Raw genomic sequence first — 17,217 nt, 5'->3', positions numbered from 1 at the left:
CCAACACTTTCCACACTGTAAGCTCGAATTCAAAGTTCCATTATTGTTGCGTATGGGAAGATCACAGAACATCTACTTTAGTGCAACTCTTTCTTTTGAAATATCTGTTTTCCGGCTGTCACCTTTTTTCCTACAGCACCTCTCATGTAGCTGTGCCTTGTCACTCCCTTTCCTTCCTCCTGCTCAGAGACCTGCAGCTCCACCACTGTAAAAATAGCTGGTGTGGAAGGCTAACTTCTCTTACTACAGAAATGAAACAGCTGTGATTGCTTGAAATCTGGAAGGACTACCCAAATTATTAATCTCTCTGCTCTTCTCCAGCCCTTTTCCTTGTTTTGAGGCTTTTCCAAAACATTATTTCTTGTTTGAGGATAGGTGAGATAGTTGTTATATAGTGGCAGTGTTGATGAAGCTGTACTGATGCACCACGGGAGAGAGAAAAGGCAGTTTTAGTAGGTACCTCTCATGCTCTTGAGATCATATGCTGACTTTTCCTTAAGAAGTCCAAAAGTAGCTAAAAATAAGCTGAATGTAACATACACAGAGAATACATTTCAATTAAAACTAATGGAATAAGCAGTAAAAATAAAAGCAAAGAGTCTGAGTCCAAACCATCATTCATCAGTAAAACCCTCATTCTGACATATGGTTATGTTTATGGTTTTGTGTGATATTTAAACATAACAGGGAAGAACACCAATTTTTAAAAAAGAAACAGTGATCTTAAAATGGAGCAAAAATCAAGACATGTGAGTGCATGTATTCATTAACTGCATGGGAAGAGCTGCTTCTGCCTGTCCAGTAACTCTGCCTGACCACAACTTTTGAAAACTAGTCTCAAGATTATTCTTCATTTGACAATTAATATATAGAATGATGTAAAATTGTGTTCCTTTTGTCCTATGGAATCTTCCATAAGAAGAATTTATTTGGAAAGGGCAAATAAAGCACAGTAGGTTTTCTGCTGAGAAAATAAATGCTAGGCAGTGTACAAGTGTGAGGCAAATAAAAATTAGTAATGCTCAGAGATATTTCAAGTGTCCTTTATACAAAAATGCTCTGTTCCTCTACATACTTTTTTTCACCAGTTTGAAGAGGCTCATACTGCTTTTTTTTTTTTTTTTCTTTTCTTAATGGTGTAGTTTTGAAAAGGCTGTTTACAAATTTATGTTGGGATGATAATCTCCAGAAAATGCCAAGTTGATTTAAAGAGCAAACCCTTGGACATTGACAAGGACGTGTTGTAAGCTCACTGGAAATGCTTGAAAAAATACTATTATATTAAAATTGTATTTTCCAATTTCCAATGGCAAACTCTAGATAAATTGTTCCCATGGAATATCATTGAAGTTTGTAAAAACTTATTTAATGTTATAATTATTTTGTCTGCATCCCTTCTGGATTCATCAAATCAAAAATTTTTAAATTAAAAAAAATAGATATATTTTAGCTACATGAATATGAAGATTCCATGCAATGAGATAATCTACCTGTGATCTTCTGCCAGCTTGACTGAGACATAGTTCAAGGTAAAATGTGTTTAGAGATCTGAAGTAGTAGATTACCAGCAAAGAAAACATTCCTGTTTCCTTATCATAGGGAGACTGGCTTCCTGCTGGTTGTGGATCCTCCTCCTGTGTGAAGTGTTAAATTATACTTGTTCAGCATTTTCAATTTCTTTTAGTAGTGATATGGACATTATGTATGGTCTCTGTGACTGTTCAGATTCCCTGTTTGACTCTCACAGGGGGTAGTACTGGGGCTCATGCAGTATTGTCAGTGATGACACCATAGCAAACTAATTATACAGGGTTCTCAAAGTGCTTTGAAGATGAAAGGCACTGTATCAGTGCAACTCCAGGTATGATTATTATTATTGTTTATATAGCATACATAACCATTAGTGGGAGACTAGATTTGAGTTCCTTTAGGACTAAGGTGGGAGGAAGATTTGGACAAACTCCATGTCCTGACACTTTCACTGCACCTGGTTAAGGTATATAACTAGAATTCTGAGTTCCTCTGCTATCTTCCTTATTTGTAAAATAGTATGAAAAAGAAAGTGATCAAAGCAAATGTGGGCTCCTATGAGGTCAGATACAAAATTACTTCCTTAGCTGTCAGGCAAAACTTGTAGTAGTTAGCATTCATTCTAAATAAATGAAATAGGACATACAACAGCTTGTTAATTAATAGATATTTAATGGACCAGGTTTTCTAAGGTATTTGAGTGGTCCCCAGCACATGACACAAGGAAAAAAAATAATCAAATGGAAAGCTTTTTTAGTACAAAACCCTAAATTCCTGTGGCATAAGTGATGTAGAAAAGAAGTGGGTGGTAGGAGAAGACAGCTGCATGGGAGGAGTGAAGATGACAGAGATTAAGAGGATACTATAGCACATGGTTGAAGCCGCTGTCAGAATGCAGGCATCCTTTCACACCTTTGCAGCTTGACTTTTCAGGACAAGGAAGGATGGTTAACCAGCTTGCTTTGATTCTACAGGAAATCCTATGGGAAACAACCCAGACCCATTTTCTCTACTTGCACACCCTTTGCCATCACCAATTACCCTAGCATTGAGGGATTGAGCACTACAGTCCATTCAAAGTCCACAGAGCTGGAACAACCAAAATGGAACCAGAAGACCAGAAGAAATTCCTCAGAGATTATCCTAGACCTCAGGAAGTTACACAGGCTCATAGACTCACGGTTGGATCCTCTGTGTGCTCCTTAAAAAAAAAAAAAAAAGACCAAAAAAAAAAAAAAACCCACAAAAACCAACAACCAAAAAAAAAAACCACAGGGACTTGAATAAAAGAAGGAACTAAGTAAAGCTCCGAGAAGGGTTTTCATCTCACATCACTCAACAGAAACTCCTTGTCCTCAACAGAAGTATGCTAGGTCAGGCCAGGTAGGATTCTTGCCTGAGTAATACTTCTTTGCCTCCACTCAAAAAACCCAGGTGGCAATCTTACAACTGGCTATATATTCAGCTTTGAAACAACTATGATGAGTCTCCCAAATATATGGCAGAGTACTCCCAGTGAAACACTTTGAAGTAGTGATGCATAGATAATTTTGAATATTCCACTTTGAATAGGGAAATTCAAAGTGTAAGCAGAGCCTGTGTTTTGAAGAAGCCTTCCTGTGGAGGCTGTCCTATTATATGTAAATACTACTGGGAATAGCATGCAAATATGGTCATTAGGGAAGGTCTGAATTTTTCCAGGGCAACTTCAATTTTGAGCCAAGGTCCTTTAGCCTTCAAAAGCAACAAACTCTGTGACTCAGCAGAAGCTGAGACTGAAAAGGCCTGTTTCAGCAAGGACCAAGTGTTTTTCAGATGCTAAAATATCCAGAGGATTTTCTAATGCCTTAAACTATTTTCCATGCTGCTCTCCTATTGAGTTAGTTGCAGACATGCAAAAAAGAGCTACTACCTATTCCCTGATTGCAATGTTTTGTTATCAGCTGTGATTGCATTTATTTTTATATTTGGAGCTGTTTCTGTTTTCCAGTATGGAACTTACACTATAGATGAAAAAAGAAGGAGGGGGAGGAGGATGCAAAGACCCCTACCCAAGCTAAGCTCCCAGAGAAAATGCTCAGTTGTTTGGGATATGAATACCTTTATAACAAGGATGAGGAGAGACAAAGTTAAGATTTCACTCCCCAGCTGTCTAGCCCAGAAGAGTTAGGTGCATGTTATGTATTACACCACACTCCCTTATATAATCCTGCAAAAATTCTACATGGACATCATGTTAATGTATTTCATTACATTAACAGAATTCATGTCTCTTTGTAAAAAAATACAAACCTTTAGACTACTTTTCATAAATTTGCCTCTAGACCAAGTTATAGTAAAAAGACAGTGTGAGGAAATAGTATGATTACACATATTTAAATAGCCACATTCAAAATTTCATAGCTTATACTGATCAGCTTTCCCCCTGCAGTTATATAAATGAAAATTAAATGTCATTATATATCTTTCTTGGTCTAATCTGTTTATGTTTGATGTTGAAAATAATTTTAGCATTGATTTAAGTGACCAAAATCCTGGAACTCATGTGAGCATTTTCTGTCAGTTTTAATGGGAAGCATGTCACTGTGGTCTAGGCTTGTTTCAAGGAGCAATTTAAATGTCTGAACATTTTCCCTTTTATACTGGTCTAAGCTTATATGTCTAATTTTGTTGCATAGATTTCCTCAACACAGAAGCGGAGACCTTTTTAAGTGATGGGAGAGGCCACAATCCCCAAAAAGCGATCACTTCTCACCAGTGACTCCCCTGGTTGACTCTCCTGACAGCATATCACTAACCCAGTACAGGCTGTCCCAGATTCTCTGCCTCCAGCACTCAGCTTCTCCAGCACTTACAGGGAGTTAAGGCAAAACCATCAGTGTAAAAACACGTTTGCCTTTGTCCAAGGTGCTTTTGCAATGCGAATGCCAGAAAACTAGGAAGCTGGATGCAGCATTTTGGCTACCAGGTGGAAAGAGTGAGGGCAGCCATTTTAGAGGAGGCTGGTTTTACCACATTACTGACCAGCTGGATCTATTTAAACTGTTTATATTCATGGTATCCATTGATAATGCTCAACATGTTTACATCCACATCATCTGTATTGCTTCATAGGGTCTTTGGTAGTGCTCCAGCTTAGGAAGTATTTAAGATAAGTTTAAGACAAGCATTCTTTTTTTTTTTTTTTTTTTTTTTTTTTTCTTTCTTTGTGTCTATCAAAATACCTTTTAAATAGGAACAGGAACAAATAAGCTCTTCCTGTTTCAGTCGAGTGATGTGCTAGCATCATGTAATTTACAACTGACACACTTTTCCAGGACTGGCAGTCTGGGTGTGAATATATCCTTGGGCACAGTCAAGAGCACATGATTTAAGCCAGGGAAAGGCAATCATCATCTTTTCAGAGTTGATTTTGCAGCCCCATATTTCTGGAGCAATTATGTTAGAATAAGTTAAAATAAAATGGAGGACACTCAAATAGTTTCATGCAATGAGACAGATAATACATCTAGGTAGTGATTTCTCAGACATGAATTATGTTTCTGACCTTATTGTCTATGTTGATAGTAGAAATAGAAGTAAAGTAAGGAGTAGCTGTGTATCATCAAAGGATTGGATTTTTGCCAGAGAAATCCTCTAAGGGCCATCCATTCCACCTCTGTCATCTGAGCTCTTTGGCAGATCTAATGCAAATGGCTGGAGAATGACTGGAGAAGCATGACTTCCCATGAGCAGCATGAGAAGTCAAGACATCTTCAAGGAGATTATGGTAAATCTGACTATTTGAATAATACAGCACATTAAAAAATATATGTCAAGCTCAGTAGAACACTCAGTCCGGCTAAATTTGCATTAGGAGTAAATAGAAAGGAAAAATTCTACAGGAGGAAGATAAATCCTATTTTCTACCCTATTTTGTTTAAATTCTTGAAAAGGGAGCAGTGGTAATCATGGAGGAAGTACAAGAAGGATAAAAAGTAGTATTCTGTCACAGCAGAATAGAAACAGACACCACCAAAACTGGAGGAGGTTTTGATCTGACATACTCAGAACTCTGGATTAACCGGTCAAGGTAACTTCAGAACTCCTACATCTGACTTGAAAAACTCTACTCCTTACATCACTATTTTTTTTCTCTGTTTTGATCAATGACAAGCTGTAGAGAAAGTCTGAGGGAAAGGCAGCATGGTGGTAGTGCACAGCTGAGCCAGTGTGCTACTGTTGAGTAGCACAGGAGTGCTGCAGACAGATGTGGGAGATGTGCTTCTGGACAAGTGACACAAGTGCATTGCTTAAAAATGATGGATTTCAGTGGGTGAGGAAGGTACGCTCACATCATTTGTTCCGGTTCTCAAACTATTACTGTAGTTTCCACTTTAAATATGGAAATAGAATTTCTAAATTTGGAAATAACCTTCAGTGTCTGCTCACAGTATTTCAAACATCTTGAAATTACAAGATATGCATATAGATTTTAGGCTGTGTAACTTTTCCTTCTAACTTTACTCTTTAAAAACATTTCAAATTACTGGGACAGGGTGGAAGCCTTAAGATGATTTGCCTTTTTTGAAAAATACTGCTACACAAAACATAAACACGATTTTTAAATAATTAACAGGATGTGAACTTAAGGTTTATGTTTTTAATTACCTTCAGAGATTGTATTTTTGCATTTTTTCCAGTTTGAAATCAATATCTAACATATCCTTCTACAAAGGCTGAGAAGTGTGTGCTAGCATTTTATCACAGCTTATTTTGTGTCACCTGAAGACAAAGCAAATGCTGTTGCAAGGATGCACTGGGAGAAAGAGCCTAAAGAACTAGACGAATGGCATACAAAATTATGATGACTTTGAAGTTTATAATAAATGCCATCCACAGAAATAAATCTAGGTGGGAAAAATAGCCTCTGGGATGTCTTTACCCTACACATGTACACACGTGCAATACCACCAAAAAAAAAAAAAAAATCACTCAGAGAGCTTTGGCACTGAAGCACTAAGTTATTTCAGTTGTCCAAGATGCTCCATAGGACATACCTGACATTCAGCCTGTCTAGGAGACACTACATTTTGTCTCAGGGTGAGCCCTTCTCTGAATGCTTCGGTGTCCACCTTTCCAAGAGCATGATCCTTACAAAATGCTTGGAATGCCCTTCCATTTGTACAGATGAACTAGGACAAGCCAGCTTAAATATGACTCATTGTTATTATTTAAGGAAAACTTCAAGGAGTCATTCCTTGTGCTGGAACTTTTGTAGTATCTCTCAGAGCTATAAATCCACTACCACTGCCCTGCTTTCCCCCCATCTTTACTAATAAGAAGGGGAAGAATTTTGACTTAAAATAACAAGCAAATTTGAAAGTAAAACCTTTTCTGATAATCACATGACCATTATATTTTGATTTTTCAAATAAAAGAAGGAGTTGAACTACCTTACATCTAGAGTACAATCCTGAAGAGCCAAGCACCGTATTACTTTATTAGTCATGGGGATGTAAAGGGTGAAGCAGGAGAGGCAATATGCAAAATCCCAGCCTCATCAAAATCAGTACCTTTCTCCTATTGAGTTTGAAGAAATGAGGTTTTCATTTCAGAAATTGAAATGTCACTTGAGCAATCTGATGGCATAGGGAAATGTAAACTAGATACAATGATTTCATAATGTTAAATCTAAGGCATATATAAAAATTGCTTGAGAAATTATGCAACAATCTTTTAGGACTGTCATTTTTATAATAGTTTGCAAATAAATATGCATTTTCTGAGACTCCTGGCAAGATTTGCTCATGCTGAACATTACTTTGTTTCAGGAGCGGCAGAGACAATGCTTGTTTTTCCAGTTGTTGTGAGGGTGTCTGAACGTGGCCCTGTGGAATTTCAATTCAAAGCAAATCCAGATGCATTAAATAAAGGACGCTTCTGAAATGCAGAGTGACTGGGGAAAAATGAACAAGGGAAGAATGAGTTTGGATTATCAGACTGAAACTAAAGATATCTATGGACATATGAAACAGTAAAAGACAATTAGAAAATGTATTTATACTAAATTAAAACTTTATTGACTAATGCTCTCCAGACAACATGATCTGACAAACTATGGTTGCATACATGCAATGAAGTTGAAGACAACAGTAGTTTAACATGGAATGTCAAACAAATTAATATAATGTATTAAATGAAACAATTTATCTGTGTTGCTGCAAAATGAAACCAAGCTATGTATTTCCTTGGTCAATCTGTGTTCAGCTAAGAGGCTATGCATTTGAAGAAACTGGTAGATTTCTTTAGCATATATTTCAAATAAATTAGCTAGAATTGTACTCTTTAAAAATCCTTTCAACTTCACTTGCATTTCAAACATAATCTAACTGTAAACACTAAAGTTGCTAGAGCCATCTAGAAAGACCTAACTGTCAAACTCAGTGGACATTGCAGTTCAGTAAATGTGAATATTTAGAACAAGAAAAATACCAGTTACTGCAAAAGCCATTTAGGCATATTTTATTATTAATCCAGCACAAAGCACTTCTTCTAAGTTTCTCACATAAAAGACTAAAGCTTGCTTACAGTACTACATCTTCTATCATTCAAGCATCATTATTACCTATCAGGGAGATTGGCTAGATGACCTAATGGGTCTTTTCCACCCCTAACTTCTACAAAAGAAAATCATTCATGCCAGCAAGAACATGTTTCGCTACATCTTGGGCTTGATCCTGCAGATTTGTTGAGGCAAAACTCCCAACAACTTGAAAGAGAGATTTTCCAGAGCAAGACATCCAGGATTACACCCTTTAGATTTTTTTTTATTTTAAAAAAAGCATCCATTTAGGATACATCAAAATTTTTCATAGAATTAAAAAAATATAACAACGTGTGCTTCACTTATATTGAAGGAACCAGAGAATGTAAACACCATAGTGGCCCAGATCTTCACAACATCCATGAGAAAGTGTCAACTGCAAGTAACCTGTGCGTTTATTTCTCAGCCTATGCTTCTGAGGGTGTTTTGTGTATACCTTTACCTCCATATCCACACACATACGTACACCCTTAGTACACATAAAGGTGCGATAAAATTCACTAAAGGCAGTTGCTTGCTTAATCTGCATAAATCTGCAAGTGGCAGCAAACTGTGTTTCATATAATACTAAAAGACTCTATATAAGTAGCAGGGCACAAGTATTGCTGTGGGCAAGACTGTGTTGTTGCTGGTTCCACATGTGTGGAGCCATCCCATTTACGCACATCACAAAATACACCCGCATGAAGGGCTGGAAGAGCAGGTGACCAAGGTATTTCTTGGTGGGCCATGCCTGAAATTTGAATTGAATGACTCAAAGACTGTAAATTGTCCTCACAGGAGCCTTCCAGCAACCCAGAGGACCATGTAGGAAAGTTTACCTTCAAAGTGCACTTTCTAAGAATGGAATGTTCTTGACAGGGAAATGATCAGAGGCAATCCTGGACTTTTTTGAAGGTTAATAGGAAAAATGTTTTCATCTTCAGGTAGCACTTCACCCTGACAAATGTGAGTTCTGTTATTATTGGGTTTTAGTATTACAGAAGAATCTTTAGAAACAAACATGATAGTACACACATACACATACACTCAGATATTTACAGCCTTTCTAGAAAAACAGCCCTTTACCTTAGTACTACCTTTTTTCCTTTTTTTTTTTAGTATTTAAATTCTTTAAACCAGCTACATTAAATATCAATGTGTACTGTACCACCCCACACCAACCCCACACCCCCCAAAGAACCAGAAAGTATTTTAAAAGTTTGTTTGCTTGTTTGTTTTGCTTTTTTTTTTTCTTTTATGATTGTTAAAATCTCCTGCTTGAGACTGTCAAGTACCACCTCCACTGGAACAAGATCAGCACTGACGGCATCTTCCAATGCACGTTGTTTCGTAGTTGAGCAAGTACTGCATCAAGAAGCTTAGATCTCCAGGTCGTCAGGTCGAGGCCTGCTGCTGGCTCGGCTGCTGGCTCTGCTGGGAGGCCTCTGGTCCACAATGGTGAGGGGCTGCAGCTCATGTCCTGACGCCAGTTTTTTCGTGTTCTGGTGCTCATCGGAGAAGTCGAAGGGCTGGGCGTGCGAGTTGGAGATGGTGCTGCCAGCCTGCCCCATTCTGTTCTGCTCCGCGCTGTAGTTGGCCCAGTTTTGCTCGCTGGCTTGCTTATTGTAGTTACGACAGGAGGAGTTGTTCCTGTCTCCAGTAACAAGCTTGTACCCTGGGGGAGACATGGGAGACAAGGGGGCAGTCGGTGACGAGCAGCCATTGTAATAAGCGTATTTGGGGGAGCCACAGTCCTTGGAAGGGCTCATGGCACCACTGTGGGAGTAGGGGTCGGTTTTCCCTTTCACACGATCCTTGACACCCTTGAAGAACACGTAAAAAAGCTCAATGATGTTCAAGGCAAGAGACACCAAGGACACCACCAGCATGAAGAGGATGAAGATGGTTTTCTCAGTTGGACGGGAGAGGAAACAGTCCACTCTATGTGGGCATGGGTCTCGCTCACAGGTGTAGATGGCATTCAGGCTAAACCCATAAATGTACCACTGTATCAGCAAGAAAGCCACCTCGAAGACAGATTTAAACAGGATGCTGATGATATAAGTACGGAGCAGTCCCCCACGCATCTTCACTTTGCCATGCTCTTCGATCCCATACTTGAATTTCTTAATTTCTATTTGCTTGAGATGCATATCCACATTCACACCATCATTTGCCACTACTTTAAGCTCTTCTTCTCTTTTGTTCAGCTTCTCTTCTTTCCTCATTACATAGAACACATGTGCCAGGTACAAAAGGGTAGGTACAGACACAAATATGATCTGCAGAACCCAAAAGCGTACATGGGAGATGGGAAAGGACTTGTCATAGCAGACGTTCTCACAACCAGGCTGTTGAGTGTTACACCGGAATGCAGACTGTTCATCTCCCCAAGCAGATTCAACTGCTGTTCCCAATAGCAAGATTCGGAAAATGAAGAGGACAGACAGCCACACTTTCCCTCCTGCAGTAGAATAGGCTTGAACTTTATCAAGAAGTTTTCCTAAGGCACTCCAATCACCCATCTTCACAGGATGCTGGCTAAATAAGGACACAAAGGAAAAAAATAGCAAGGGTTAACTCAGAGCTTTAATACCTTTGACGCACTAAATCACTGATCAATGCTAATAGAGCAGTGGTGTCAACTTTGTTGTAATTAACATATTTTACACAATCTGAAGAGAAACTGGAGTTTTAGTAAGTCTGCAGGTGAAGAGGGAAGTCAGGGAAACTGAAAACAGAAAGTAACATATAATGTCTCAGAGCACAATCAAAAAAGTTCCCAATTTCACTCCAGTTTTCACGAAGCCCATGATAACCCTCAGTGACCACTGTGGTTGGCTTAGCTTCCTTGGTGGCAGCCACAGTTCAATGACCTACACCTGCCTCAGGTGAAAAACAGCTGTGACATACAGCTGAAGCAGGGTGTTGAATAAGTAGTAGCACTGCCTAAATATGCTAGGAATATATGAAAGATTTCTCAGTTTCAGTGAGGATTGATCATTCAATGCAATTTTTATGTTCACTCTTTCAGATATTAAAAAAGCAAACTACAGTATAACCTAAATACAATAGGTTACCTTAAGTTAATATTAGGGCTGCATACCCAAAGTTCTACCTTTGCAAATTACACGCAGTTTTTCCTACACAGCAATATTAAACTGAGCTTCTGCCTGTAACTTCATAGCATGTAATACAATTAAGGGTATAGTTCCCAATGATGCCAAGTTTATACTCTACTAAACTTCAGAAAAAGAGTTTGTTGTCTAAATTAAGCTTATACATTAGTATTTGCATCACGAAGATCAAAGAAAGCATTCTTTACCCGTAGTTTTATGGAGGAACAAAAAATTGCAAATACATGAAACACAACTAAGATCGTGTTACCATATTGGAGGAACTGGTTTCCTGTTTATCTGTGATTTGCTTAATTCATTGGAGTTTCAGGTTTGTATTTGCATCTTTTTGTATTTTGTTTAGAAAGGAAAAGATTTAGCAGGAAAAGAAAGGTAAATATGCTCTGTTTGTAAGGCAATTCCTGGCTTGCAATTTGCATTCCAAGTGTTGAACACTGCAAGTTTAAAGTGTCTTTCCTGACTTGAGTTTTAAAGTGTGGTTTCTGGGACACAGACAGTTTCTCAGGATATCAGGAAATACACAGGATGACATAAAATAAATGAAATCATTTGCTTGATATTCTAGATTCCTAGGAAGAACAAATCTCACTATAGATTTTTATCAAATGGAGAATGGTAATCTTATTAAAACATATATTTTAACTTGCCTGACATGAAAAAGCATGAAATCACATGAAATCAGGAATCTAAGAGGAAAAATAATCATGAAGTTTCCCTTTTAATGTGAATGCTGCTGGGCACAGATATTTGTTCCATGGATGCTGAGTAATCCCTTCCTGCTATTAACAGTTTTGATAATGTCCAAATGATTTCCTCCCCACTGCATCATGGATATATTCCCTAGTGAAGGTCATTTATAGAATACGCGCTTTTTGGAGAATTCATAAAATGGGAAATTTTAGCACCAAGGAGACTTGCTTTCAAGAAGCGATGAGTCACTGGGAACACAAGATTATAAACCTGGCAAACTCAAACATAACAATAGATGCCAAATAAAAACACACCATTCCTGCCACCGACCCTGAGAGAGTAATGGGAGATGTGTTTAAAATACTCGCTCTGATAGCTCTGAGATGCCAATTATCTTTGAACCCCTGAAAAATATCCCAGGGCCATTTCCTCCTCTGCCTTAACAGCTGGCTCAGAAGTTCAGCCACTGCAGCCTGTTGACCCTTCCTCATGCAATTAGCTCTTCTCATGAATGAAGCCCCATCAAAGGATCAGGCCTGCTTCAAACTTTTTAAAACTGGAAGCCTCAGCCGGGAGGAGCAAACAGAGCATGTTTGTCTCTGACACATCCCCTCAACCATCCTCAGCTTTCATCCTTCCCAGAAAAAGTGAGTTTGTCTTTTTGGGCTGGAGCGGCAGAGAAGGAGTCAGGCAGAGAAGTGCAGAGGTCCTGGAAAGGCTGGAATGAAATGTGGCCACGTTCCTCCTCAGGCAGGGATTGTTAAAACAGAGAACAGCCTGTAACTATACAACACGTGAAGTTTGTTTCAAAGGCAAGCTGTTTGCTCCATGTCCTAGTGCAAGGGGACAGAAGGAGCCCTTTTCAAGTAACAGCTTCTTGATTTAATTAGTCAGCTTTCCAGTGACTAGAAACTATTGGGTTAACAGACTTTCCTCAGACTCACCATACTTTTTTTTACTGTCTAAATGTTATTTCAGATTGAAAGCCTGATTAAGAAAACAGAGGTTATGTTATTTCTAGGCAGTTATGTGTTGTTTGTTTTCTAATTACACTCCTCTCTGGTTCATTAATGCAATATGATTTACTTCAGTTTTGACCTACTTAATCCCACACCTGCAATATTTGGAGAATTTACTCCCTATTTTTTTAATTTGCTTCAGCATGCAAAATTGCTAAGTTTCATTTGTGTCCGCTGGCAATGTAAACTCCAGGAGGAAACATTCCACACTTGAATTACTCATACATAGTTCTGAAAAGCAACTTTTTAAAAAAGAGATCAGTTACATGCTAGCCTTTGCCAGTGATAAAAAACCCACATCAATTCAAAACATTGTACTGTTAATCAGATAACCTTGTGGTGGCACAAATATATTATTCCTTTTCTTAAGTGGATTCCATTGCTTTATGAAACACAGTACTTTGCTTTGTTGTAGAGAAAATTCATTCATCGGATCTAACTTGTTTACTTTCAGGTCACTGAAAGACCAGTTTTATTAAGCGATTACAAATCTGTTTACCAGGTATAAAAAGAGGTTTTGTATCAAACAGGTACTTAAGTATTCTAGCTTAGTAATTAGTTTGAAATGGTTGGCAGACAACCTTTAAAAATAGCTCTTTAGCTTTCTGGACTTTAGCTTGTTTTAACACTTCCAAATACATTAAAGGAGTCCACTGAATGACACAGGCTGGCCTATTCAATTCATACAAATTCAGTACTTCAGGAGTTTAAGGATATGGCTGATGATGAGTACGTGCATTTCATGAGTTCCTACTGATTAATACTTTATAGGATCATAACCTTCTCTGAGGCAGACTAATGCTGGCCTAGCATTAAAATCCAGCAGTCTTTAAAAGATGGATTTCGTCCAGGTCCTACTGTGTGTGGGTGAAGGCAGGGAAAAAAAAATCCATAGAGCAGCAGGAGATCTGACAACATTCGTCTGCATGGGTTTAGGATGACCACATATATAAGACATTTGATTTGTAAGCCACAATTAAGAAATTCTAGAACTATTTTTTATGGATGGCATTCATCATGTCATCTGGTTCATATTTTCCAAGAAGAATAATGCAAACTCAGTGCTGTGGTAATATCCTAGGTCCGACATCAGTGATAGAAGGTCACATGCCAGTGGATGGAAGAACAGCAAGGGTTAGAGTGGGTTCTAAAGTGGGATTGTGCAGCTGAAGTAATTGGGAAACATGCCAAAGCTGTGGTTTTCCAATTTTTTCTATCTTTTTATTTGTGCTCACACACACACCTAGACAACAAAAGAGAAGGCTCTGGACCCTGAACATAAATCAGCTTGAGCATTTCCTAAAAATAACATGCATCACAGAGAAAGAAGCTGAGATGTACAACTCATTGGGTTTGGACCTGTTGGAACAGGGAAGGCTAGCTTTCCAAAATCTTATAAAAATAAGCAAATGCCTTGCAGACATTCCCTTGGGAAGGTGTAGTTCATATATAGATCTGCAGATGAGCTTCAGTTCATTTCATCCACCAGGCAAAGGTTACGCACAAAATGGTTGCAGTAACTAGAATTTAAAGTGTCACAACTGAGGTTTTTCCTTTGTCTGCCAGTACTGCTGGTGGTCAGTCACTACCAGATCTACCTCTTTGCCTCTGCCTTTCCCATCTTGCACCCTCCACACCTAATTTAATTTTAAAGCATATTTGCAAAGGCAACTGTAAGCACTTTCTTAGATGTTCCCTAGTTGTACAAGTCAGGTCGATCGTCTGTATTAATGCTCAAATTCATCCCTCTCCTGACTCACTTTGGAATTAAGGGAAGGCACGCTGAATTCCCTGAGGGGGCCTCAGGCCCTCTGATGCTCCTGCTTGAGGATCTTGAAATCTGGATATCTAAATACATAAATGGCACAAACAACAGCCCAGGTGCCTCAACACCAGACAAATTCAGTGAGTTACATGGGAAGGAGATATCAGAGATTGGGGGAAAGACAGCAATGTATCTGATGAAAGAGATGCGTTGCTCAATGTCCTCTAACCTTCCCCATACCCACAGGAATCCTTGGCCCTGGTTCATTGCAGAGACAAATAAAATTAATCTCTTGGGCTTGCATAATAAGAGACCTGAAATAACTTTAGAGTGTTGAATCTGTCTGCACTCCTGTGTGTATTAGCATTCAGCTTTATGTTGCAAATCAAATCCCTTGTGTCCATCCCTCTCTTCCCTCTCCTGATCCCAGCCTGCCCCTTGCCTTTCTGCCATTCGGGTGCTTATCAGGTATCGTGGGCCAGCGCCAGTGTTTGGCTTTGAAGTTACTGAAGGAAACACTTCAGTAAACATCCCAAAGACTAGAGGTTTAAATTCTGCCGTGTAGTGTGCTGTCCAGATGTTAAAAATGGCAGGATGAAAGCTTCACGAAAGTCCTCTAACTTGCTCCCTAAGCGCACACACACAGGGACGGACGTCAGCCAAAAGGTGTCCATACCCCATTTTTGTGCTCATTACCAGGGTTTTCGTCATAAGTATCACGTACAAAAATGAAATCCTCAGAGGAAATACGCTGCTCCATGACGCTTGCTGATTATCTCAAGGCAAAATATGAAGACACATATAAGCACACAATATCCTTGTTCGTGTGTTCCTCGATAAGATAGACTCTCTACTTCGTCTGTCTTTCAGCTGAAGGCTCTTTTTACTCCTTCCTCGTGCTGCTTTTTAACTACTGGCGAGCAGCAGGCAACAACTGATATGAGGAATCACTCCAAGTCTCACAACGTGAAAAGGTTTTTAGTTCTCCAAGAGATGCTGCTCAAGTATTTTTTCCTCTGCATTTTGACAATTAAGTCTTTGAGGTATTATACAGGGAATGTGTCATATACGGATTATGCACAGTCCTTCCTAGACAACTTTCATTTATATCTACCCAAGACTTTCACAGACATTGCCAACGTGGTAAGGCATATCATGATATCCCACATTCCTTCTCTAAAATCCCTCACTGAGGTTGCTAAAACAGAGTAACTATATACAAACCAGGTTAAAAATCCATATCCCGTGTCTGGATTTTATCACATCTATTTTAAAAGAAAACGGGGAAAAAACTTATCAGGAAGACCACGTGAAAGTCACCACTTCAGTAGCTGCAGCATTTAACAAGGCATCTCATTAAGAAGCTTGCTCTGCTCAAACTATCAGGCATCAATCAGGATTTCCATATGAAAGCAAAACGTTTGGGGAAGGAATGGGACGCATCCAAGGCAAGGTCTCCCTATTACTAACTTCTGATGCAATTTTGGTACAGCAGAGGAGAGTGAAGCGCACCTCGGCTTTTTCTTTAAAGGAGCTGAGATAGCCCGAGAGCAGTGGAGGGGAGAGATCGCTTGTGGCAGCAACAAATCTGCTGAGCCCGGCACTCACAACTTCGCCGCAGTTCCTCTTTGGGCTGAACAAGGTTACAAGTTGTAAAAGTGTAGCACTTCTAAAAACGTATAGAAATGTGTGACAAAAGAAAGCAAAGAATTCCTCCAAGCTGGAACTTTAAGAGAATCTACTCTGTTTAGAGACGTGTGTTTTTAAACAAGTTCTACTCTCAACGCAGTAACACAGAATTCTTAGGGTGGGAAAAAAAAAAAAAAAAAGAAAAGAAGCTTTTCAGGAAAAAAAAAAAAAAAAGGATACACAAAATGCTGAAAAAGGAAAACTTTCAACTTACCCTTGCTGATCAGCAGTGAAAATGGATCAGAGCACTTCTTTGGAGGGTTAAACTAAAATGGAAGAGCACGTTCAGGCACTCAGACCTGTCTATTTAAACTTTAAAAGTCTACTTCTGTTTTGAATTTTTCATCCTTCCTTCCCCACTAATGAAAGAAAAGTGCTGATACCTCGTAAAAGTTTTTTCTAACTTGGAACACTGGGAGAGCTTTTAACAAGTTTTCAAGCCTCTGACTGTGCGAGAGGAGGGGAGAGGGAGGGGACGCAGCCCGGGAGGAGGGGCGCTCTGCGGGCGGAGAGCACGGAGCTGGGGGAGGAGGAGGGAGAGGATTGAAGGCGCAGCGAAAAACCAGCCCGCGGAAAGTCAGAGAGCATGGCAGTCCACTCTTGCTGATGTAACAAAACAAATACACGGGCAGTCAGCAGCCGCCCCACAGCCCCCCGTCACTGGGGCACCTGGGTGGCACGGTGACCGGATCTGGGCTCGCCTGAGACAGATGCCACAAGTTGGCTCTCTGGTGTGCACCAGGAATTTCACTGCAGGGCAAGGCAGAAATGCAGTGAAAGGCATTAATGAGTAACCAGCGTGGACATTCTGGATGTGGG

General features: G+C 39.4%; 1 protein-coding gene across 3 annotated transcripts; it reads right to left on the bottom strand.

The window, feature by feature from the left end:
* Positions 1-7,569: 7,569 nt before the first annotated feature.
* GJA1 (gap junction protein alpha 1) lies at positions 7,570-16,917 on the bottom strand. 3 transcript variants are annotated; one of them, XM_068184359.1, is made up of 2 exons: positions 16,782-16,917; positions 7,570-10,639 (listed from the first exon to the last, which is right to left on the bottom strand). In XM_068184359.1, the coding sequence occupies exon 2, from the start codon at positions 10,621-10,623 to the stop codon at positions 9,478-9,480; it is 1,146 nt and encodes a 381-aa protein (XP_068040460.1). In that variant the 5' UTR covers positions 10,624-10,639; positions 16,782-16,917; the 3' UTR covers positions 7,570-9,477. The 3 variants fall into 3 exon arrangements, with proteins under 3 accessions (XP_068040460.1, XP_068040457.1, XP_068040459.1); XM_068184356.1 differs by having other exon boundaries at positions 16,613-16,897; XM_068184358.1 differs by having other exon boundaries at positions 7,570-10,635; positions 16,613-16,897.
* Positions 16,918-17,217: the final 300 nt, after the last annotated feature.

The sequence above is a fragment of the Anomalospiza imberbis genome, chromosome 3 (genome assembly GCF_031753505.1).
Source record: "Anomalospiza imberbis isolate Cuckoo-Finch-1a 21T00152 chromosome 3, ASM3175350v1, whole genome shotgun sequence".
Lineage (NCBI taxonomy): Eukaryota > Metazoa > Chordata > Aves > Passeriformes > Viduidae > Anomalospiza > Anomalospiza imberbis.
Note: the sequence above shows the minus strand (reverse complement) of the source record. Positions and strands in the feature narration are given on the sequence as shown.

What these genes read in the sequence shown, in the direction of transcription:
- GJA1 (XM_068184359.1), bottom strand. Translation starts at nt 10,623, where the DNA reads ATGGGTGATTGGAGTGCCTTAGGAAAACTTCTTGATAAAGTTCAAGCC.